The sequence below is a fragment of the Antennarius striatus genome, chromosome 8, assembly GCF_040054535.1.
Source record: "Antennarius striatus isolate MH-2024 chromosome 8, ASM4005453v1, whole genome shotgun sequence".
NCBI classification, from domain to species: Eukaryota; Metazoa; Chordata; class Actinopteri; order Lophiiformes; family Antennariidae; genus Antennarius; species Antennarius striatus.
In genome coordinates, this window is record NC_090783.1 from 20,808,179 (window position 1) to 20,826,592 (window position 18,414).

Here is an 18,414-nt window from a genome sequence, read left to right on the forward strand (position 1 = left end):
GTGTGTGTTACTAAGCCATTCCCCAGCCTGTAAGCTGATTAGAGAAAGGTGTTCTCAGCAGAAAGCTTTATATGTTGCACAGGGGTGCAGAGTAATGACTACCTTACTCCACCTCCAAAATCTAGGTTATAAACAAACAGTCTGTCATATACTAACAAGGGTGTGCGACATGAAAAGGTAGGTAATGACTTCATTACCTATTTACGCATTTGTGTTGTTCTAATCCTGCACCAGCTACCATAGGCAATTTCTTACGAACGTACACACATAGGTGGCAAAACTACATAAAGTGCAATACATTATTGTGTATGTTACTTTCATCTAACTCTTGTTTCCAACACAGTTTTAAAAAGGTAAAAAAAAAAAACTTCACAGCTAGTCAATAGCAAATATAACAATATAAAATGGATAATTATCTCATTCTTCTTTCTGAAATAATGGGATATACTGGTGGTCATGTTTGTTCCAGAACTCTGTTTTTTAATCACTCCTTCTGTTCCCCTTCCCCATCTTTTTCCTCTCCTTTCACTCTGACTGGCTGGAAGCCGAATATCCTGATTGCTTCAAACCACTTTATATCAGCAGGCTTGTTGCCATGGGATCAGCGCCTGTGACCTGGCAGGAACAGGCTTCTGTCATCTCACCAAATCAGTGTGTATACGGGATCAGACTACAAGGTGAAGTGGGAGCCATCAGGTGCCGTAGCTCCCCTCTACAAGACAAAAAGGCTCCAAGAGCAGAACCTGAAGAGGATATAGATATCCTGGAGCCTGGAGCGCAAGACAAAACCAAACAATCTATTAATACATGTGAAGATGCAATCCTGAATCCTGTTTCCCCCAGTGTACTGTCAACAGAAGAATGCTTTGAGACTGAGGGATTTTCCAGTCTGGAGGTGGAGTGGATCAGTGAAGGTGACATAATCTCAAATCCAATGCAAGACCAGAATTTTCAAAAATGGCCTGAGGCATGTCTCCTTACTGATCTACTAGATTACGGAGGTGATTTAACACCTGAGGAGATGACAGCAGCTGATATGAGGAAAGAAGAGAATTTCACACAGCTGAGCTTCTCACCAGGCGATTACCACAGTGAACCTGAAAATGACATTTCATGGGCTGCATCAGAAATATCTTCAACATATTACTCTCCCTCTGAGAGGAACAACTCAGATAATGAACCTGCTGTGTGCTCTCCTCCTTTTGCTGATGAAAGTGAGGAGGAAGAAGGGGCGAGCACTGATCTTTCGTCTCGTCTGCATCGATTTTCCAAACTGTATAGCAGAGACAAGCAGTCATATTGTATGACTACATCAATTTCTAATAAACCAACATCAACTCTACCTGCAGTTCCTTCAGCCAAACAGCAGAATGAGCTGTCGACACACAGCCAACGTGAACATACCCCCAAGGGACCAAACCAGGAAGCAACACAACAGGTGCTCGGCCAGGGCTCTCCTCCTTTGTCAAGTGTTGCCATGGAGCTGTCCAGTAAGGGTGGGGCAGCTTCTCAAGGCTATGTTTGTGTTGTATTGAGTGAAAGGCATAGCAGAGCAGGGGAAAAGACTCAGAAAGAGAGCAAGCAAGCAAGTGGAGAGAATGATCTTAAAGAGGTTGGACTTCAGAGGAACAAGGTATTGGAGCAGAAACACGGTGAAGGACTGCTAAAAGATTCCAAACTGGTTCAAAGGCAAGATTTTAAGAGAGAGAAAAACAGTTTTGCGTTATTGAAAAACTCCAGAATGGAATGTGACTCTTGTGATGACAGCCAGAGTGACAGTGGTGTTTCAGCAGACTTCTCCCCATGCAACACTATGGAGGACATCTCTTCAGAAACTCCATCAGCTGCACAAAAAGAGACTCCCATTGAGAGGGAGATCCGCCGGGCAGTAGAGCGTGAACAAAGCCTAAGAAGATCCAGAGGGCTTCCGAATCTATCCACGTTGCCGGAGTATGTAGACATCCCTTTGAGAAAATCTGTTCCTTGCCTGTCACTCACTGCTAAGTCGGAGAGGTGTCAAGGAAAAGACAGGCAGTTTGCAGGCAAAAAGATGCAGCTTGAGATCCAGGGGGAGCTCCAGAGGGAACAGGATCTGGTAAGGCTTGGGAAAGTTCCAGGTTTCTATGACAAAGGTACAGTACGTCAACTCAAAGAGAGGAAACAGCTTTTTGAGGCTTTTCAGACACCCAGTCATTCAAATATGACTGTGTCAACCACAAGTAAGGTCACATCCGAAGACATGTCATCCTCAGAGTGCCAGGAGTACACCTCATCACAGACATCTACAAAAGGTTCATATAGCCCAAATTCAGAAAAAGAAGGGGGTTATATTTCTTTGATTGCCCGGGGTCCAGGCTACAGGGAAGCGACATGCTGTGAGGTCCTCATCCTAGAGAATGACCTGAGTGTCCCAGCACAGAAGCTTTACCTGGGGAAACCAGAGTCAAAGCCCATCCCTGCAGTTGACTCTGGAAGTCCCACCGTTTCATTGTCCACAACAGGACATAGAAGAATTAAAGGCAAAGAGCAGAAACAGGTGGATGAAGAAGCACGGGAAGCATCTAAGGATAACCCCTTTTTCAAGCTACGCTCCTCAGTCAATGTAATCAGGGTTGAACAGGATATCCAAGTGGCTAAAGAGAGAGAAGAGGAGCTTCTACAGCAGAGGATCAGTCTGTATGGCAACAAAGGGGGTGCAAAAGAATGTGAGCTACCTGTAGAAAGACCAGCCAGCATAGAGGTGAAGAGTCCTGTGTTGACTTCTTCACTGAATGGACCAGATGTGCTTGACTCATCAATAAAGGCAGAAACTGGACCCCTTGCAGGTTAGTATATGTCAAGGCTTCAGTTGCCTTGACACAGGGTCATAACACACAGTCACAACATGACCATGTGTTTACTTATATAGCTTCTTATGTGTGTAACATCTTTACCTGGTGGTGGGATGATGAAAATCCTTGAAACAGCCTAGTGATGATTTGTTTCCTCAAAGTCAGTAGAAAACTGCTAAGAGCTTTCATATCCAGTGTTAGTACTATAGATAGAAATGGGAATTTACCATGCATGAGCATGTTTAGAAGAAAAAAATGAAGTCCACAATAACTAAAACTAGACTGTTTATTATCATTATTTTTGCAGCAAGACAAATTCGCTATTCAGATGTGTAAAAGGTTAAAAAATAAATAAATAAATTCCATACTCTATGTACTGTGGCGATATAAAGGAAGTGTGGCAAAAAACAGTACAGTAGAATTGATTGAAATAGAAGCCAAAAATAATTATACCTAAATGTAAATCTAAATGTAGCACCTTTGGTGGAATAGTTTAATATTACTGCACTAATATCCAGGTTGAATTTAATTGAAATGAGTGCATTGGAAATATTTTCATGTGGAAAGCAATGTAGGTGTCATTTAGACAATGTGTGTGTGTGTGTGTGTGTGTGTGTGTGTGTGTGTGCGTGCGTGCGTGCGTGTGTGTGTGTGTTCATGAACAAATGTCAACCAACAGCTATATTACGTCCTGACCAGGATGTGCACCTACAGAACGACAGGAGTGTTTGGAATGAAGCAATTGTGGATTGTTTTACAGTCCAAATGAGTTATATAACCTGTATCATATTACTTTATTACAGTTGCCTAGCTTTTGCATCACCACGTTCGTGTTTAGTCAAATGTATTTTTTTCCTTAATACCCTGTGTAACCTGTTATAATTTCCCACTGCTGCGTCATTGTGTTTGTTATCTGGTAAAAAAGTCATCATCACATGTGTAATGCCGTGCTTCTTCAACCATTAATCATTCCCGCAAACAACACGCATGAACTTCCCCATGTGGTCACAGACCAAACTAATATTCTTGCCTCTACGGGATCCAGACCGCCTTAGTGGAAACAGAAATCATTATAACATGGTTTTCAACTGTAACAAACAAATCCAACCAAACTAATAAACAATCATTATACCCTTGTTTTTGAACTTCATGGAGAAAAATGATACAATTAGTATCATTTTTCTTGATACAATTAATGTCATTTTTCTTTTCCTTATAACCCAATTACTCTATCCTTTTTTTTTTCTTTTAAGCTATTTCACATATCTGCTGTGACATTTTCTCTAGCAGTTCATTGAATATGAGGTGAGCCTCATTTGAAGTACGCCTTTTCAATGATATAACAGAGGGTAATTCACTTGACATAATTACTTTAGAAGCCCAAACGTCCAGTTTCCACTATTTAAAAGTACAATCAATGGGCCGTCAAACACCTTAAAAAAATCTCTTGTAGGTTTCAGTGATATCCTAACAGCGTTCAGCATCGTGTTTATTCTTGTCTATTTCATGTTCACTTTCAATTCAGTAAAAAGAGGCTTTATTTCTCACAGCGTGAAGCACAAACAACATCACAAGATCTTCACAAAATTCTCTGCTCTTGCTCAGCCTGCGCTCACTTCCATTTTTATTAATTCCCTCTCTTTCAGCAGACCAGTCAGTTGGCAGAGTTGGCAGGTGGCCCCCGGTCCAGGATGGAGAGGAGATTAACCAGCCAGAGGTGAGACATTAGTCTGCCAGCAGTGAAGTTGAGATTTGATAATTGTAACCATTTGTAAAAAGATCAGACCTCTTATATAATTCTTTTTTTTTTCTCTATATATGAACACACAATCCTAAAAATGCATAAAAATATCAGCGAATCACCTTTATGATTCTGTTTCAAATGAAGCTGAAAAGCCATGATAAAACATCTAAGTCTGAGACCTCATACACAAACATAACTGTCTGATTGTGAGTTCACGTTCAAAGACTGCACTGGTTTGAAATGAGCTCAACAAAGAAAGAAGCAAGACAGTATCAAATATGGGCCACGCACATCTGATAACACAGTGAACACACAGTAAGGAGCTTATCTTCACAGATAAGAGAGGAAGGCAAACAGCTCTAAGACAGAGCGGGAGAGCGAGGCAGTCTGAGCTGGTCTGGTGTGTGTGTGTGTGTGTGTGTGTGTGTGTGTGTGTGTGTGTGTGTGTGTGTGTGTGTGTGTGTGTGTGTGTGTGTGTGTGTGTGTGTGTGTGTGTGTGTGTGTGTGTGTGTGTGTGTGTGTGTGTGTGTGTGTAAAGAAAGAAATAGTGAAGAAACGGAGCAGTCAAATGAAAATCCCACTGATTTCTGTTAGTGGCTCTTGTAATTCTTTGATACAACAGTAGCTCTGATTAGACTTAAGAGCTGCTTGGTGGGGTTTGCTCTTTTACTCAGTATGGCATGGATTTGCTGAGTTTTAACTGTGGGGTTCAGCTCGACATGCACATTTGTAAGATTTGCTTCTCTTTCCGCTCACTGCCTTGCGATTTTCTCCTCTCCCACTTTCGCCCTGCTGGTTGGTTATCGGCTCTCTGCACAGCACTGATTCCTGATTACAGCTGAGAAATAAACGGAGGATTATTGGAAGATCTGACTTCAGTTTCTAAGCATAGTCATACTGAACATAACCCCAGATCACGGTCACATTAACCTGTCCCTCATTAACAGAGCTAATAAATCCCTTCTATGTATGTTTTCTTTAAAAAAACTAAAACATTTTGCTCCCTTTTTTCCTGTGATGGTTTAATGGTCACATGTCCTGCACCTTCATACTGATGGTCCTTTTCTACTCCCACATTCTTACGTTACTGTCAGCCTCCCTCCCTCATTTACCTAACAATCACCATTTATCCCTGCTATTTTTATCCCCATCTTGTTATCATTAGGTTCGCCGTAGTCCTCGGGCCCCCAGACAGAAGACCCCTCTGGTGGAACAATGGGAGTCTGGCCTGGTCAAAGGACACAATGAGGAAGGAAATTGAGAAGATGTCGATAGCCCGATTTTAAGGAGGAAAAAGAAAACAGTTCAAGGAAGGTGAGAACAGATTATAAGGGGGAGAAATGATTAATAGGAGGAAAGACAGAATGGTGAGGAAGAACAGGTCAAAGTCTTAAGCCAAAAATGGGTGTCAGCAGGACTGGGAACAAGAAATTGTCAGTGGATGAAAACCCTAAAGACTCCAGAAAGAGGAGAAAAAAAGCGGCAGGAGATCCACCAAGTAGTTAGGATGAGTACGCTGCATATTGTGATGAACACGCTTTGTCTGGTGTGGGAGCAAGAAAGAACTTCTAGAATTTGAAATGACTGGAAATCACTTGTTTTTCAATTTGAGATGCAGACAGCAACGCATTACTCCCAACATCTTGTATTTGGACTCCACCGTCAAAGAACACAGGGCAGAGAACATCCTGCAGAAAGCCCAGAACCAGCTTCTCTATAAGACTGTGAGACAAATCCATTTCCTAATTGATGCTCTTAAAAACAAGACTAAACACATACTACATGAACTGAGATTGTCAGCCCTCCCAACAAATGCTGCCACTTTTTCCAGGATGCCACTAGGTAGTATGTGTTCAGTGTTGTTTTTAAGGGCTTCAATTGTGAAATTGATTTGTTGGGAAGGCTCGACTTACCCAGCTTACAAAGAGTAAGGAGTGATAGCCAATCACCTTCCAGAAACTACAGTCCCAGACTCACTGCATGTGGAAATTCAATGCTGTAGTAGGACATCTCAACTTGGAGGTATCTGCCACAATCTCTGGTGTAAAATTCCTACCTTCCAACATCACTTCCCAAGAAAAGAAGCCACTTGTGTCAAAAGGAGAGTGACATCACCATCCTGTTGGTAGACAAAAGCAGATGTACAGCAGTGATGAACACAGCTGACTACCAGGTTACCAAACTTTTCAGTGACACCACCACCACCTCTGAAACCCAACATATGATCCCAACAACTCCTACCATAGCAATTATTATATCTTTATTGTGAGGAGCTATTGACTTAGCCAACAACCGAATGACTTTCAGATGTCTCAAACTTCCCTTAGGTGGGGCCTACAGCCTGTTGGTGAAAGCTATAAAACTGGGTTTTGATGATTCCTTATGACTTCACAATGTTGACGACTCCCACTAGGTTAAATACTATCTGTAACTCCCCACCAGCCATTCAGAACAGAAGAAGTCCCTTTGATGAGAGGGAAGACATCTTCAAATGTTTTCAGTTGATTGCAAAATCAAACCATGATTAACTTTAATCGCAATGGTTCTTGTAACATCATTAATAATGATGAATGACTATTTGATAACTCAAGCTAGACTGGGAGACATAAAATGTGTGAGTAAAATGTATCATCACATTAACAGCTTGCAGTGACACACACAATTTCTGTAATCCAAGATATAATCCATGCAACAAATCTTACATTTATGCCACTCAGTCTATTGAAGACTTGAAGACTCTGTATAATCATTTATCAAACTATATTTGCGTGGTTGGAATTAACACATGTAGTATCTAATGTGGATTCATTCATTCATTCATTTTCGGTCCCTGCTTCTTCCGATGTTGCGGGTCACAGTGTTACTGGAGCCTATCCCAGCGGATAGGAGGCGGAAGGCAGGGGATACTTTGGGGTGACACCAGTGCACTAAGGAGCCACTAATGTGGATTCTATTTCATACTAACACATCTCCGCATAAGTCTAGTCTTGCGCCAATTTTCACTATTGCTGCAAAAACACAGCCGCAAAGGAATTCCTCTGAGTATCATTTTTTGAGGTCTCCTTAAGGTTTTAAGCAAAAGACAGATATCAAATGCTATAGACATCCCGATCCACACACACACAAACACACACTCACACACAATCCCAGTGCTGTTTTAGTCAAGAAACTTCAAAGATCTAATATAAAATATAAAATTTTCAATAAGAATTTGATGTTGACATTTAATAAACCGGTAACTTTGTCTATGCAAATCACAGATTTCAATATTGGTAGATTTTTTTTAAAACCATGAATTGTCGGGTTATTACAGGTTTTATTCAATTCTGCTGAAATTTGGATTATATTTCAATAAACCTGGATTTTCAGAGCAGGATTTTTCCACAAATGCACACCTAAATGTAGCTCCTCTGACACTACAAATGTTTCAGATGATGCAGTCAGTATTGAATCTTGGAATAAAACTTATACATGCATACAAATCATTGAAGTTGTCCTGTTTAATCTCATTTATCATTTTCTTCTTTCTGTATTATACTATTTTTACTCAGTGGAGTCCATTTCAACATGGATATATGTTTGGAAGATATTCTGTGTTGAAATTAACATAGAAAATGCATGTGTGTGTGTGTGTGTGTGTGCGGGCATGCGTGCATGTGTATGTGTATGTGTGTGAGATAGAGAGAGAGAGATCAGCAGACCAGGCTTAAGTGACCCCCCAGTCTCCTGTGAATTATTCATCTCTTCATTGACTGGACACAGCCCACTGACATTGTACATTATTGTGTTGGAGTTGCAGCAACCTCAGTGCTAACAGTTATTAGTGAGCTTTATTTCCTCATTAGGATTCAGTCATACTCCCATGTTACATAATTGAAAATGAAAAATAGCAACGGATTTACACTCCCTCCAAGAAATTTAGTTTTGTTTCTGCAATGAAACCAAGAACATGATGTAATCTGTTTGAATCCAATCCAGGGACGTCAAGCAAGGTATCTCCTTTAATCATTCCCTCTCTCCGCTTTTGTCTCTTTTTATCTTTGTCCTCAGACCACCCCCCCCCCCCCCCACTCTCTCCCACTCGCACAGGCTGACAAAACAGACTGACATCTTTGTGAACTTGTGGGGGGTTCAGGATGTTCTGTGTACGGTCACTGAGGACTCTGATTTAAAATTTTTGGGAGTTGGCTGTAACATATGATATTAACAGGAAGCAACATGTACAGATCAACGGTTTTCTTTATATTTTTTTATAATTATATATTAGTTTGCATTTTTAGTCTTTGTTTTGTTGGTCTTCTTTTTCAATATTCGATCGGAACCTCTTGGTGGATTGATTGTGTAATTTATTTGTTTGTTGATGTGATCTGTTTTGTGCTTTTTTTTTAAATAAATGGCGCTTTAAACTAACTCTCTCTCTCTCTCTCTCTCTCTCTCTCTCATCGGCTCAAATCCTGACTGATTTCTTCATTTCATTATCTCTATCTTCTAAAGTCTTGTTGATATGATATTATCAGAGCAGTCAGGTGGTCGCCGCTGGAAACATTATCAAGAGGAACCACGGATGAGAAGGTGAAAGGGATGAATGTATACATAGTTGTATCAAAATGGGTTTCACTGTAACATGATTTGCAAATGCATTAAATGAAACCATGAAAGTCTCAGGAGCATACCTTACGTATATACATATGTCATATGGAGGTAAGAAAAAAATGCAAATGAAAAATGTTGTTTGATGTGTAATCTCCAGACAACGACGGAAATCCAGAGATTACATTTTGATGTTGTCACATGGGACCTTTGTATACCACAATGTCTGATGTGGATGTGTTGCTTTCATGTTATAGAGGAGAATAAAATGGGAGCACTGAGTCAGTCACAGAGAATCAGGATAAACCGGTGACAGCAAATTTAATTTCAGTCTTCTGTAGTGAAAGAGAAGAGGCTTTATCTAATGTGCAGACACACATTTTCCATCTTTACACCATTTGTTATTTTATTTTAACCACTTTCAATCAAATTAGGTGACAAATACGTTTTTAGGAATAGTATCTCTACCATATTTAATTTTTCAAATCAGTATTGTTAAATCAAACCACATAAAAATATATTAATAGTGGAAAATATTTGTATTAAAACAATTCAAAACATAAACAACAATAAACAATATGTTGTAATCATCAGACATTTTATTCTTGTTCAGTCAACCGAGCAAAATATATTTTTAAAAACTTAATTAGAATACAACAGGCAGACCCAACAACAAAATTATTAATAGGTGTCAACATTCCTCACTGACTACTTAAATCGTGGCAACAGTCACTGGCCATAAATGGAACCTCAAGTCTAACATCAAGTTTTACAAAGAAGCTTCTACAATCATCTCACATTTTTATGAAGTTATTCTGGAAATGTTTCATAAAGGTTTCATATTTTTAAAGACCGTATTCACTTATGTTAAATGCATCAAAAACCCTACATTCAACAGTTGCTTTTGCACTTGAAATATGCATACCTTAGTTATATAATCTGGTGCTATAAATTCATCAAGAGGTGAAAAGGCCAAAGAACTGATAAAGCCACAACGTTTTCTTTGTCATAATCTATTAAGGATGACAATTAAATATTTTTTCCAGCGAGAATAAGGGAAGCTCAGCATAAGCTACAATAAAAAAGGCAATTGCCATCTCAGGAGTTGAACAATTTTGAATATCATTTAATATAGACCTGGCTAGTTATTCAGTGTCACATGTGCGCACATACAGACACACACAGACACACACAAATGCATTCACATAAACACATACATGTGAACCTGCCACCAGCCACTTGCGTTCAAAAGCTTGTTGAACTCAGGTTACTCAGACCTCTTATTATTACTATGCCTCTTATTCAAGCTTATCTATTTAATACCATTATCTGCAGCAGAATATCTACAATATGTGTGTGTGTGTGTGTGTGTGTGTGTGTGTGTGTGTGTGTGTGTGTGTGTGTGTGTGTGTGTGTGTGTGTGTGTGTGTGTGTGTGTGTGTGTGTGTGTGTGTGCATGTGTGTGTGTGTGTGTGTATCTGCATGCATGTGACCACACAAGAAGACCAAACTATGACTCAGACATGAATATGAGTGAGACTTTCTGACTTTGCCGCTCACAAATCCATAAATCAACTGTCAAGCATTTTATTCTCTAATTATACGGATGTAGAAAAGAGAAATGAGTGTGTACATGAGTAAACATATCTGCCACAGATAAAATGCAATAAAACCCAATGCTAATAGAGAGCTGGCAGCTTAACAGTGACAGCCCTTTTCTGCTGGGTCATAAAACCACATTCACAGGTGGGAAGAGTGTCATAATCCTGAGTCTTCATCTTGTTATTTTGTTCATTATTTAAATGCATTATTAACAATATATAACAATTTGAACAGTTATGTGGGTTCAGACGTGATGTCTGTACATCTGATGAATGTCACATGATCACATAGCCAACAACCACCCCAGTTCATCAGCTACTGCTCTTCGTAGTGTTGATACAATAGGATTGCTTGCATGTCACACTCAGACCACGTAACACAGTACTTTTTATGTCTTCTGTACTGCAGGTCTGTTTTTACATTTGGTTTATGTTTAAATGGTGCCCTCTGCAGAATAATGAGCCAAAGTACAGCAGGCCAATTTCTGAGTTGTTTTCTATTTTATTCTGTCTTGTAGAGATCGATATATCAGCGCATATTTACAGTAATTGTCATTATTACATCCTGGCTCAGCCTCAGTTTATTGTTTTGCATTATTCTGAGTCAGGTCCAGACAGGCATCTTTTAACTGTTCCCACTTAAAGTGAGTGACTAAAATGAGCCGTGCTTCTGCAGTAAGGCACCTTAACTTACAATTGATTAGTAAATTCAACATACTCACTAAATCCTAAATTAGGAATTTTTGTATTTATGTCATTGTATTTGATTTATACAGTGCACTGTCCTTAAATAGGTCCCTTGTATACGTGTTTCTGTAGAAACAAGTATGGACTGTATTTTTGATAAATGTGACTTTAATTCTCATGGTTTGTGTGTATTGTACCTTATTTCTTTCTAATGAAGGATTTCTTAATATCTTCCTTTGTTGGGTTACATTTAATTCCTGTTAACATAATATTGATGGTTCTGGAATCTATAAATACTCCAATGAACAAATTTGACCTCTCATTTAAACTATACCTCATTTCCTTTTGGTCAAACCACATCTGCTGACAAAGATCCTGCTCAGCTGCTGAAAGGCATCTTCGATGAAATCACTCTGCCATCTGAGTAAACGAATAACGAATTCCCAGAACACATGTAAACTTTACAGTAACAATAATAATCAATATCTTTATTAGTATTCACTGGCTCACTTATATGAATGAACAAACAAACATAGTATCCTGTCAAAATTGTACAATTTTACAGCTATAGATGAAAGAGGAACTGAGGAAATAACAGTTCCTGTCCTGCTGTGTAACCCCAACTGAAGCTGAGAGAGAATATTTCAGTAGATGGGATGGATCGGGGTTGTGAATGTGGACAGTGTGTTCTGTAATGGAAACCGGCCAGGTGTGTCTGTCGTTTCCATACTGGTCCATTCCTGCACATAAACACACACAAGCACATACATTTAGAAAGAACCCTGTTCCTACTTTACTCTCTATTTAATCTTTACTACTGATTCAGCTGAATAATACAAGACCTAAATATTTGGTGTGATTTTGTCCGTAATGTTAAAAGCACAGAATTTTTCATTCTTCAAATTGTGATGATAAAATTCTTATAGTATGAAATTAGTTTGTTTTGGTTAATATTAATTATTGCCTACCCTTGGTATCAATAGAAATAATTTGTTTATTTTTTATTTTTTAACTTAAAGTTAATTCTGACTCATCCATGTATAAGCCATATCTTTTTTGTAATAGGCCTTGGTGACAGTTTCTCTTGTCATGGCATCTGTTGCTGCTCTTGTCATAAAGACAAAGATAATAAAGCAAGAAATAATCACAACAATAAGAAGTGTGCACAGTTCAGTCTGTGCCATTTCACTATGGAACAATCTGAAAGTGGAACTCAAACACATGATCCTCAACACACACAGGGATAATGTAGGGCCTTGACAATCAATGACAATCTTTTTCATTCATTCATTTTCTTGTAGACAAGATTGTGTTTATCTCATCTAAAGCTGCTTATCCTTCTTTTTGTTAACAAGACTGACATTGATTTCACTGTGTATTATTATGTTTCTCATTTAATTTTGTATTTGCTTTTTGTTCATTTTTATGCAAACATTTTGTTTGAAATAAGCAATCAATCATTAAAATAAATACAGAGGGTTGAATTACACAACAATGCTGACAAAATGCTTCAGTGGAGAAGGTAAATCTGTTGTGGTGAACCCTAATCGGGGGAAAAAGAGGAACTAGGAGAGATGGGAGTGCAAGCCTTTGTCCTCATCGAAACATTCTGAGGCACAAATAAGAGAACCCTGTATGTCTGCTCTTGGGTCTTTTGGTGTACATTGGAAAGAGCTGTCTTGATACAGTTATATCTTACTGTATTAATTATGCTTTAATGGCATGATGCCTTTAAGTCTATTTGCCATTTTGCACATTTTGCAGTAACTGCTCTGCTTCAGCTGTGCAAGAGCCTGAACACAGCTGACCAACATGTCTGGTATGCAGAAAATGCATCCGACTGTTGGACGTATGAGGCGATGACTGCCCCTTGTTCTTCCCTGATGAATTACTGCACAACATAAGACAAAACTGAGATTTGGGCTTACTGAAAAAAAAAATCCTTTGTTTGACTATGTCCAGATCAATAAATATGTTGGTGAAGTTTAGACATTATGTGCCGGTTCAGTCCTGTATGGCCTAAAGGCAGATGGGCCTGAGGAAAGAAAGGACTTCTTTAGGAGGACTGGGTTTCACAGAGACATTACAGACTTCCTGTGAATATGTTTCAGCAGTCATGGCTGTACATGCAGAAAAATAATGTGAAAACAGTCTGGTAGATACATAAACCGGAAACTGAAAATTAACATAATATGTCCATTTTAACTATTTCATGACAGCTTGTTTGCCAGTCTGTCAGCTGGTGATGACAGCGTTGTCTCCACTAAGCTGGTTATTCATTTCTACAAAGAGGAGCGCCTTAATAAGACCTCTTCATCAAGCTAATTAGAAAACATGCAACAGTTCTAATGAGGCATATGTGTGGGTTGACAATATGCCTGGGGTTGATAACATGTGTACATGTGTTTGTCTGTATGTGCGTGTGTGTGTGTGAGAGAGAGTGTGTGTTTACACCAGAAGGATCAGGGAAGTTTACAGTTTTCTGACAAATTGAAACTGCTGGAGAAACATCGAGACCGCAGAAATACCGGAAATACCAAAAGAAAAAGGAAGAAGAGGAAAGAGAGGAGACAAACACGAGAAAACTGCACATGATCTCAGCCTGAAAGTTTCAAAATGAACACTATTGAAATTGTTTAATTTATCTTTTTTAAAGATAAAAAAACCTTTTGTTACTGTCACCAAACCCCCTGACAAGTCCAAAGCCAGTGATGAATTACAAACAAGTATTGCGTATCTGATTCCTTCATGATCATAAATATTGTAAATTTTGAATCAAACCATACACACCATCAAATGCAAATTCTCAGCCTTTAGCCACAATTCAACAAATTCAACATACAACATACAAACAACATACATTATTTTGATTAATCACATACTTGAGAGGTCTCACTTATGTGCCTAAGTGGAAGGTCTGCAAAATGAAAAAGAAAAACAAGTAAGGATTGAGATCTTATCAGTATATCTCTTCCCTTAGGAAATACATGCTTGGAATACACAGGAATATGCAGAAATATTAAATTGTCATAAATCAATAAGAAGAACCTGAACGATGAGGCTGGAAACTCACCTACAATATGGTCCTTATTATGAACGTGAGTCCAGAACTTCGTATCCTGCCTGAAATGCAGGTGTAAATTGAGTGGAAGTGTGACTGAGGTTTCCCTGTTTCTCATAATAATTTTTTAAATTTAACATAATAATAATAATGCTGTTAACTTGAGGAACATAATTTCAAGTAGCAATGGCACTTCATTTACAGGTGCTATTTTCATCTCAAAATTGAATATTTTTGACACCAAAAATATATAAAGAGATGATACCTTTTTTTCTTTTCTTCAGCTGCTGCTTTAACTTGAGAAAAATGTGAAAAGAGACAAAAAAATTAAAAAAAAAAAAAAGTTAATTGTGACAATACATGGCATTACATTTACAACTAATGAAGCAAAGATTCACACATGAAATACCTTTTCTTAGTACAGTCACAGATATAATCACCACCGAACAGAGGAACACTACCACAGCAGAGAAAGTACCCAGTATCAGAGGCCAGTCCGCTCCAGGCTCTTCTGCAGACACACCGCTGGCATTATTGTAAGATCCAAAACTGACTGGAAGCTATAATGTGTGTTTTCTGTTTTTAAATCATGTTCACTGGAGTTCAATGTTTGCACCAGGGTACAATAATGACATCAGTTGCTCAGTGATCGATTTCAATCTTGTTTTCTGCCCAATTTAATTTCATATTTTCAAAATTTTCATATAACAAAACATGCTTTATCTCTACCTGGCGATGGCTGAGTTGGGGTCCCTGAAAGGAAAAAAAAAAAAAGAAGAAGAAAAGAGTCATATTTTCTCAAATCATACTTCTATTGATACACACGTAAGCAGTACAAGCCTATATCTGTACCTGCGGTTACAGCTAGAGGGAGACTACGCTCAGACGTTCTCCAATTCCTTCCCAAAAGGACACTGTATTGGCACTGGTACAAAGCCTCTGGAGTGTCCTGGACCGGGACTGGGAAACTGACCTGATGGTGGATCGCATGGTGAGTGGCAACAGGAAACTCATTATCAGTCAGGTAGAGGGAGAACACAGCTCCAGGGTATGCAGGAGACCCTGTGCATAGCAAATGCCACACTTCTGTCTGTCGCTGGAAAACAAGGGTGGGTACAGGCAACGCACCTGGAAATAAACAATACAAATATATTGATTCATTGAGGAGAGGAAACCTGCACTTAAAAATCTATTTCAAATAGTTAAGCCTCTCTAAAAGGTAACTCTTGTCATTTAATTCTGCCCTGTTGTTTCTGCTGTAGTTACTTGGAAATTTTTTTTTTTTTGCAATGTTTCACTCCAAGTCTCAAAAGTTATTTCAAAATATCATAAAATAACATATTTCTAAAAATGTAAGCACAAACCAATTTAATAAATTGGGTTATAACAAATCACTCAAAAAAACAATATAAATCAGTATAAAGGTAAAGGTCTGTAAAAGCTGACTTTTTGTAAGGATTGAAATGAAGTGAGACACATTTTTGATAACATCCTCACCTGTAATGGTGATTTGAATGCTGTTGCTGACTGTTGAATTAAACAAGCTCCTATTTTTGGTGATTTGGTAGAGGCAGGTGTACTCGCCCTCCTCTCCATCCTTCACTGGCCCCACAGTGAAGACTCCCGGCTGGGGTTCAGGGTTCGCTATCTGACTGGCCTGAGGCTGTAGGACAATAGATGTTACTCCGGTAGCGCTGGTAGCTGTCCATAGCAAAAGGTAGTTTACTGGTTTGTTGCTGTAGCTAGACTGGGGCTCAGACTGGTCCAGGAGGGAGGGGAGTGAGCAGCTGAAGGATAACACATCCCCACGTTTCACCGCATCAGCGGCAGGTTGCACCGACAAGACAGGAGGAAGGAGAAAAGGTGTGGAAGGACTGGGGGCGGCATCTGGAAGGGAACATAAAACTATTTTAAAATGTGTTATTCAGTACTGCAATTTCATTCCAGATGTATGATAACCTTGACAACCTTGGCTTTATTGCAAACAATTTTGGTTTGCCACAGTTGAGAGCTACAATTTCCTCTCTAACCGTTATCACTGTTTGAAGTTTTTTATGTGTGTGTGTGTGTGTGTGTGTGTGTGTGTGTGTGTGTGTGTGTGTGTGTGTGTGTGTGTGTGTGTGTGTGGTTTCTATATGAAGGGCAGGATGTAACGACCGCCGCTCACACCCACAGCGCAGAAGACAATGAGACCACATAGAGCATCTGCATGCAGGGGTGTGTTTTTTCGCGGACTGGCGAGAAGCGGATGGGAGTGTTTATTATTTCATTCCACGTGTAGAATCAACCCGTGGTGCAGATTTGAATAGATTTAAATCACTAAATTCCAATTTTTTTTTACATTTTCTTTTCAATGCAACCATAAAGTATATATAGTAGATTAAAAGAGCAAGTAATTTAAACACCTGTTTGGTGCTCCAGCTGAAAATATGGACTGAAGGCACTATAATAACCTTCCTGGTTCTTGTACAGGCAGCAGAAGGGTTCAAGTTGGACGGACTTCTTTACCCTCACAGTGAAGCGGGCCTCCCCAGCACCAGACTGCAGCTCCTGAGAGTCCACCTGAAAAGAAAGGAGAAAAATACCAAGGCAATATTTATTCCAAAAATAGCAAAGAGGTGTCAGAAAAAAACATGTTTGAAAGCAAATAAATTTACAAATGTAAGAGTACCTTGGTCCTGTTCTGGTACAACATGAACTCAACTCCATGGTGGCCCTCAGGGGCCCGACAGACCAAACCAACTAAATCTTCTGACCTCAAATAGATGTCAAGTTCAGGTGCAGGAAGAGTGAGAGAGGAAGCGGAAGCTGGTATTTGTCCTGAAAGGAAAAAAAAGGAAGGTATAAATTTCATTTAAGGTTTCCAAGGTTTAGCAACAGATAACACCCCCACCCCCCACCACCCCCGCTGTGCTACACAACATAACAGAATTGCAACAAAGCCTGTAACTGACTGTAACTCATGAGAACAGAGAGAATACTTATCCCGTAATTTAAAAAAATTATATATTTACATCAGACAAAATTATTTCTATTAATATTTCACATTTTCCTCAGAAAAGTAACCATAGAGAGATATGTATAATGTAGAAAAATTGTATATCGTTAGCTATTTAGATAGAAGAAAAAAAAAGAATGTGTTTGGGAACACATGTACTCACCCCAGTGTAGTGTAAAAAGAAAAATGTATATCCAAAGTGACCGTCTGACAACCTGCATCTTTGACACAAGAAGACTAAATGGTTTGAGAAGCACGGGGTGCTCTCTGCCCCCCCCACCCCCACCACCACCCTCTCTCTTTCTCTCTCTCTCTGTTTTCTTAATACACATGACATCCTCTTGAATACAGACTGATGGGGGAAGTGGTAACTATAAACACACTTCCTTTTTTGGAATCCACAGACACACAGGGATATGATATAAGTATAGCATTAGGTTTGTGTCTCATTACATATAAATTAGAAATATATCTGGTGCCGTTAGCTTTGTGAGAGGTGTGCTTAATAATGTGCAACTTTTAGATCCTCATATATCATATTCAATATCATCTGTCAGTAAATGTGATGTACTTCAACGTCCAACTGCTAAAAGTAAACTGTCGAGAAAAATAGAATTGCTCTTGGTTTTTTTGGGGGGGGTTTTTATACACATAAAACAGTTCAACCACTAACAGGATGAAATACTCTTGCCCAGTCGACACTGAAACAGAGGGAGAGTAAAGACTCTGTCATGGGTTCCACACAAATCAACCATTCACAAACACATTTACACCTGAGGGCAATTTGGAATCACCTGTGGTCTATGTTTTTTGGAGGGAGCCACATAGACACAGAGACAAAGTCCACACAGAAATATTAGTATTAGTTTTTCCACAGGGCAGCTGTATTTATCCTGACATTC

General features: G+C 39.1%; 2 protein-coding genes across 9 annotated transcripts; one reads left to right on the top strand and one right to left on the bottom strand.

Moving 5' to 3' along the window:
- Positions 1–75: 75 nt before the first annotated feature.
- misp3 (MISP family member 3) lies at positions 76–9,583 on the top strand. Of its 5 annotated transcripts, none has more exons than XM_068320623.1 (4): positions 76–177; positions 546–2,825; positions 4,478–4,548; positions 5,741–8,802. In XM_068320623.1, the coding sequence occupies exons 2-4, from the start codon at positions 596–598 to the stop codon at positions 5,834–5,836; spliced, it is 2,397 nt and encodes a 798-aa protein (XP_068176724.1). In that variant the 5' UTR covers positions 76–177; positions 546–595; the 3' UTR covers positions 5,837–8,802. The 5 variants fall into 5 exon arrangements, 4 of the variants coding, with proteins under 4 accessions (XP_068176724.1, XP_068176725.1, XP_068176726.1 ...); XR_011036842.1 differs by adding an exon at positions 9,070–9,583 and having other exon boundaries at positions 92–2,825; positions 5,741–5,889; XM_068320625.1 differs by having other exon boundaries at positions 92–914; positions 993–2,825.
- Positions 9,584–10,648: 1,065 nt separating this feature from the next.
- On the bottom strand, positions 10,649–17,787 carry LOC137600390 (uncharacterized). 4 transcript variants are annotated; one of them, XM_068321996.1, is made up of 11 exons: positions 17,676–17,787; positions 17,186–17,334; positions 16,968–17,076; positions 16,012–16,401; positions 15,367–15,642; positions 15,244–15,267; positions 14,924–15,025; positions 14,780–14,810; positions 14,527–14,576; positions 14,336–14,370; positions 10,650–12,193 (listed from the first exon to the last, which is right to left on the bottom strand). In XM_068321996.1, the coding sequence occupies exons 1-11, from the start codon at positions 17,731–17,733 to the stop codon at positions 12,098–12,100; spliced, it is 1,320 nt and encodes a 439-aa protein (XP_068178097.1). In that variant the 5' UTR covers positions 17,734–17,787; the 3' UTR covers positions 10,650–12,097. The 4 variants fall into 4 exon arrangements, with proteins under 4 accessions (XP_068178099.1, XP_068178097.1, XP_068178098.1 ...); XM_068321995.1 differs by having other exon boundaries at positions 10,652–12,193; positions 16,920–17,076; XM_068321998.1 differs by lacking the exon at positions 14,924–15,025 and having other exon boundaries at positions 10,649–12,193; positions 14,527–14,578; positions 14,781–14,810; positions 15,488–15,642; positions 16,920–17,076.
- Positions 17,788–18,414: the final 627 nt, after the last annotated feature.